General features: G+C 37.1%; 1 protein-coding gene across 1 annotated transcript in view; it reads right to left on the bottom strand.

The window, feature by feature from the left end:
- Positions 1-342: 342 nt before the first annotated feature.
- Positions 343-6,150, bottom strand: part of LOC105509976 (endogenous Bornavirus-like nucleoprotein 2) — an 11,309-nt gene continuing 5,501 nt past the window's right edge. The window contains exon 2 of the mRNA XM_011939518.1: positions 343-3,405. Within this exon, the coding sequence (XP_011794908.1) occupies positions 2,865-3,405 (541 nt within the window). The 3' untranslated portion in view covers positions 343-2,864. The remainder of the gene's footprint in view (positions 3,406-6,150) is intronic.

Genomic DNA, 6,150 nt, shown 5'->3' with positions numbered 1-6,150 from the left:
GATTAAAGGACACTTAAGTTATCAAACATTACAGTATATTAATTGATTCAGATTCAAATAATCTGTAAAAAACAGTAGGAGCCAATCTAGAAAATCTGAACACTGGGTATATGAGAATAAAAGAATTATTGGTAATTTGTTTAGCTGTGATAATGATATAATTTTTTTAAAAAAGAATATTTACCTTTCAGAAATATATGTATATGTGTGTGTGTATTCACATACACACACATACACATACACACACACACACACACACACACACGCAGTCAGCCTTCTATGTCAATGGGTTTAACTGACCTTGAAATGAAAATATTCCACACACAAAAAAAAATTGTAGCCGTACTGAACATGAACATTTTTCTTGTCATTATTCCTTAAATAATACAGTTATTTACATGGCATTTACATTGTTTTACATATTATAAGTGATCTAGAGATGATTTAAATAATACGGGATGTACACAGGTTATATGCAAATATTCCACCATTTTGTATCAGGGACTTGAGCATCCATAGATGCTGGTATCCATGAGTGGTCCTAGAACCAACGCCTCACAGATACTGAGGGACACGTGTGCATGTGTTTAAAGATTGGTCAGAATTTGGTAACTGCTGAAGCTGGCTTATGGGACACTGAAGTCAATTATATAACATTTTATTTTCGTATATATATTTTTGATTTCCACAATAAAAAATGTAGAAGAGTTAATAATTACTTCTACAACCAATAATATCTCTTCCTTAACCAATAAAATAAATAGCTGATTTTTCCTCCATAATTCCTATAGCATTTATTGTCTCATGTCATCATTTGGTTGTCTTATATAACAATCCTTCCCAAATTTGAGATCCCCCTCAAAAATTATTAAACATGCTGACTTCCTTGGGTGGATCTTTTCTTCAATCAGGAGATCTGCCTTTCTAACATATGAGAATTACAAGTCACTGCTACTGGGGATAATAAAAGAAAGGGAATCAAAAAGGAAAACAAATGATAGAACATCCATAGTTTTTATAAAGAAGGCGGAGGAAAGAGTAAAGGAAGTACAGGAAAAGAGGCTCAGACCTTAGAAATAAACTCCTACATCCCTCAGTAGAAAGAGCTGAAAGTCATATGTAATAGGCACTGAAAGTCTATGTTTTGGCATGAATTTACTATAGGCAAAGCCACCATCATATATCTATATGTACCAAGGAAAACTAGACTGTTAAGTGTTGGAGCCTAAGGAAGCTAACCAACAACTTCAGATCACAAAATCAGAGAAGTGCTGAACATTTAGAGGAAGAATAGAAAGGAAACAAATGCCTCCGAGTTGTATATTATTTGTTAGATAAGCAAAACAAACGTGTAAGCCCACTTATATTTAATAATGTCTCACTGACATTAAAGTAATAGTGGAGAGTTTGAAGTTTCCACAGATAAAGAGATAGTGCTATACTCAAATTTACTACAAATAATAGTAAATGTAAAATATGTATTTATACAGTCTTTCGCAGACTTATGAACTATCTAACATTCACAAATCCTATTTTTTAAATAAAGTTTTAAGTTTCAACCACTTGTATCACCAGAATTTTGAGACTTAACTCCCATGGTTAAGAGATTTCCAAGCTGTGTTCACACATGTAGTCCCAGCTATTCTGAAGGCTAAGGCAGGAGGACCACATGAGCCCAGGAGTTCCAGACTAGCCTTGCTCTATTTAAAAAGCAAGACTCCACTGCCAAAAGAAAAAAATAAAAAATAAAGAAGGGAATTCCATAAATTACTTGGCTTCTTATATTCTATCTCTTCAGTGAAACAGTATATCACTTACGGTTAAAACTATGTCTTTTATCACTGTAAGTCCCCAGTACTGCTTACACCCTACACAGAGTAGATGCTCAATAAATGTTTGATGATTTGGCAATGAATGGGATAGGAGGGAATATTAATATAAGTGTCAACAAATTACTCCGAATATCGTAAGTAGGTTTATGAGTATGGAAAAGACCCACCCTCAAGGAGTTTGTGATCTCTTCTCTTACATCATACTGCTGTTTTCAATGTGCCATAATTTTTTTTTTCAGGGTGGGGGTCAGGGAAACAACACAAAATAGCTATGGATGCTGTTTAACAATCAGCATTTCATAAGCAGTTGAGAATTTCTGTACTTTCACAAAAATGAAAAAATCTCTCTAAAGATTATTATGTGAGCCCAATCTATCCCCAAATCTTTTTTTTTTTAATATGGGGAACTGATTATGTTCACTTGTAACCTGTCATTCCAAAATTCTTCAGAATGTTTAATGTTCAAGTGTCCATATTCCCAGTCCCTGTTCTACTGGATGCCTGGCGGGATGCAACCATCTGAATGAGTCGAAGTATAATGTCCGCACCAGTTATTATATTAGGAGCCTTGAACCCAGAATATGTCTGATTAAGTCTTTTAGCCCAATAATTTGCCACTGCTGCCAAGTTTGGTAATTTTGAAGGACAAAGTTCAACCATAATGGGGTGACGCAGCGCACCCCCATACTCAAAAAACTTTCAAAGTGCTTTCTAAACAAGTTTCTCTTTCTCCTTGAATACAACAGTATCAGTCACAACTGATGGCAATACAATAGATCCATCCATACACTGCTCTAAGAACATCTTGATGGTGTAATATGCTGTCATTTGCGCTCTACCTGCTACTAGTTTAATTTGGTCAAGTAGCTCTTTCCCTGGAGACTCAAATTCTATTAGACTCAAATTCTATTAGACCAAAGACAAATGATCTCAACCAGGGTCTTGACTTAAGCCAATCAATCACTGGCCCTGCATTATAACTGAGCAACAAGTTGGCACAATCACCATGTGTTGGTTGCTGGAGAGCTACCATTAGGGTCCTGAATTGCTTCTGAACCTGGAAACTGTTGGCATGGATTCTGTCACTTGACCCCTTACTACAATGCCAATGCCAATCAGTAGATCACAACAGTACTGTACAGATAGTAGCTGCAAGGATGTAAATTGCAGATCCTTCCCTTTGTGGCTTTGGCTATACAGCATTTTAGTTTTGTTCTTTCCACCAAATGAAGTCACAAGGTATGACTCCTTGGAAACTCCAACAGTTAAGAGATAATCATGTATTCCATGAAATAAAAAGCAAAGAAAAGTCAAACTTGTCTTAATGAGATGGAAGTGTTGGATCAAACATTGATTTAGCTGTTCTGTGTCCTCCACCTCCCCAATGCCTGAATGTGGTTCATCTGCATCGGATGGATACTGTCCAAATTTGCCACTTGGCTCAAAAGACTGCTGCCCAGTGAATGGTATCGCAGATAGAGGCTCAGAGGATACGTATCCATGGGTTCCTCCATGGTGAACAATGGTCTTGGTTGCTGAAGCGGTTGCTTCTGATTGGTTCCTATGCCCAGATCTATTTGTGAAAGGAATAATAATGATTAGAGAGTAACAGCACACTTAAATGGGCATCGGTACTGAATATATTGCTTATTAATTAGAAAGAAATAGGATTATAACATTATTGGATTAAGGAAATAAAATAGAGAACATATATTTGAATATTTGTAAGAGTGTACAAAAGTCAAGTTAATTTTCAAAAACGCAAAATTTGATTTTATTTGGCTAAAATTAAAAAAACAAATGGTAGGAGCAAACAGTAAGTTTTCTCTACTTTCTCATCACCATCATTTACCAGTCATGACACTGTTCAACTTCTTCAATGAATCCCACACCTAATTCATGTTTTTCCCAATCTATCCAGATTCTCCCATCAACTTCAGCATCACTGTAGATTCTCGACTCCAAGCAGAAATCAGCAGAGAGCTCATTTCAAAGGAAAGATAAGAAGCTTTCTTTTCAGTAGGTTAAATGTGAAACAGTAAGATACCCAAATGGAAATATTCAGTAAGGTGTAAAAGGGGAACATGAAATCAACAAAATGGTTAAGAAAAGGAGATGCCAGCCGGGCGCGGTGGCTCAAGCCTGTAATCCCAGCACTTTGGGAGGCCGAGACGGGTGGATCACGAGGTCAGGAGATCGAGACCATCCTGGCTAACACGGTGAAACCCCGTCTCTACTAAAAAATACAAAAAACTAGCCGGGCGAGGTGGCGGGTGCCTGTAGTCCCAGCTACTCGGGAGGCTGAGGCAGGAGAATGGCGTAAACCTGGGAGGCGGAGCTTGCAGTGAGCTGAGATCCGGCTACTGCACTCCAGCCTGGGTGACAGAGCGAGACTCCGTCTCAAAAAAAAAAGAAAAGGAGATGCCAATTTGATCACCATAGAAAAGTGATTAATGAAACAGGGTGTGATCTCAGGAAAAGGTAATTTAGAGAAAGAATAAGCTAAATGTTTATTTTGGCCTTCTATATAATGTTATGCCTAACCCTAGATCATTTTGCTTCTGTCATCTTGCTCAAAGCTGCCAAGTACTACTGGATAAAAAGTTATAGAATCCTTCAAAGTGTTCATTATAAGTTCATTTTAATTTTGACAGAGTACTACTTCTAAGCAATCCTTTATTCTCTTATTGTTGATTCATTAGAATGCAATGATTTCTAGCTTACAAGCTTTCAGCCTCCTGGGAAGCTGTTAAATTAGTTATCTCAGTGGGTACCCAGGGCAATGCATTACATAAAGACTATCTCTCACATACATGTATTAACATTTTTCAAATGTGCAGTCAGTGTTGTGGTTAATAAAATAAAAAGTCATCTAAGAGAGAACTGAGTAGTAGCTTTTTTCTAATATGCATATTCTCCATTGATGAATACTAAAAATGTAACTACAATCATGGGTGGTCCACAAATTGTTTCGAAGTTAAACAAGTTGTCATCTTCAAAATACTGGTAACCACTGCCTGAAAGTATTCCCCACAGAACTTAAACATCCTTTCCCCATTCTAAGCTTCCAATTATCCTCTGCCCTCTCCTACTTCTGCTTTCATTTTCCTAAGGAAATCAAACAAATCCTCATAGATACTCTCATCTACCTCAGTGCATCTGAATTTATTCTTTCTCCTCTACCTCTATAAATATTTGATGATTTTGCAATTACTGTTCTCTCTCTTCCCTTGGAGAAATAATTCAACAACATGTATACCTGATCCTATCTCTAACCTGCCCCCCCCACCAAAAACATCAAACAGGTTTAGTCACAAGTTTCTTCCTTTCTACCTAAAAACATTATTAGATCTTACCTAAATGGAAAAAAAAATTATTTGATCTGCTGTATGTTCTAACTACTATTTATCTCTTATTTTTGCTGTCAAGTTCTCAGGGTTAGCAAACTACAGTCTGAGCCAGCCACCTGTTTTTGTAAGTAGGGTTTTACTGAGAACAGCCACCCCCATTTCTATAGGTACTATCTAAGGCTGCTTTCCCACAAGGGCAGAGTTGAGTAGTTAAGGTATCATATGACTTAGAAACTTAAAATATTTTCTATCTGGTTTCTTAAAAAAAAAATTGCCAATCCCAGGGGCTCCAAGTATGATCTACATTCAATGCCATTGTTTCCTGGGGAAGCAGGATGCCATTAAAAATTTTGGAGCAATAAGGTACCATGAATAAAAGAGCATTTCAATACCAGTTTTAACAACAGCATATAGGGCAGATATAAAAGAAGACCACTTCAGAAACTAGTGCAAGAGACTGAGCATTAGGCACAAAGGGAGGCAAATGAAAAGAATGAACTTTTTGAAGGAATAAGCATTAAGACTACATGACCACATTATCATAAAGACAAAGCTAGCAGCAAAATTTTAATCCTTGATGATGTAGCTTTCAAAATTTGCATTCTCTCCTATAATCTACCCTATACGAATAGCTCTTCATATTTTCCTCTCCTTCCAACTGTGAAGTTACTAAAATCCTAACACTAATTCCATACATTCTGTGTGCCAGGCATTCCCCATGCTTGCTGTCTAACTCCTGGGTAAGCAAATCTTATAGTCAACAGGCAGTACCAACAGAATTGGTTGAATGAGAACACAGGGACAATGTCAGAGGTGGATGAGTACTCACCTGTACCTCCCACCTTGGGAGGCTGAGGGAGGATAGCTTGAACCTAAGTGTTCAAAGTTGACAGTAAGCTATGATCACACCACTGCACTCCAGCTTGGGTGACAGAGCAAGACCCCATTTTAAGAAAAAAAAAAAAAAA

The sequence above is a fragment of the Colobus angolensis genome, unplaced genomic scaffold (genome assembly GCF_000951035.1).
Source record: "Colobus angolensis palliatus isolate OR3802 unplaced genomic scaffold, Cang.pa_1.0 Scaffold181, whole genome shotgun sequence".
NCBI classification, from domain to species: domain Eukaryota; kingdom Metazoa; phylum Chordata; class Mammalia; order Primates; family Cercopithecidae; genus Colobus; species Colobus angolensis.
This window is presented reverse-complemented; position numbering and strand designations above follow the sequence as displayed.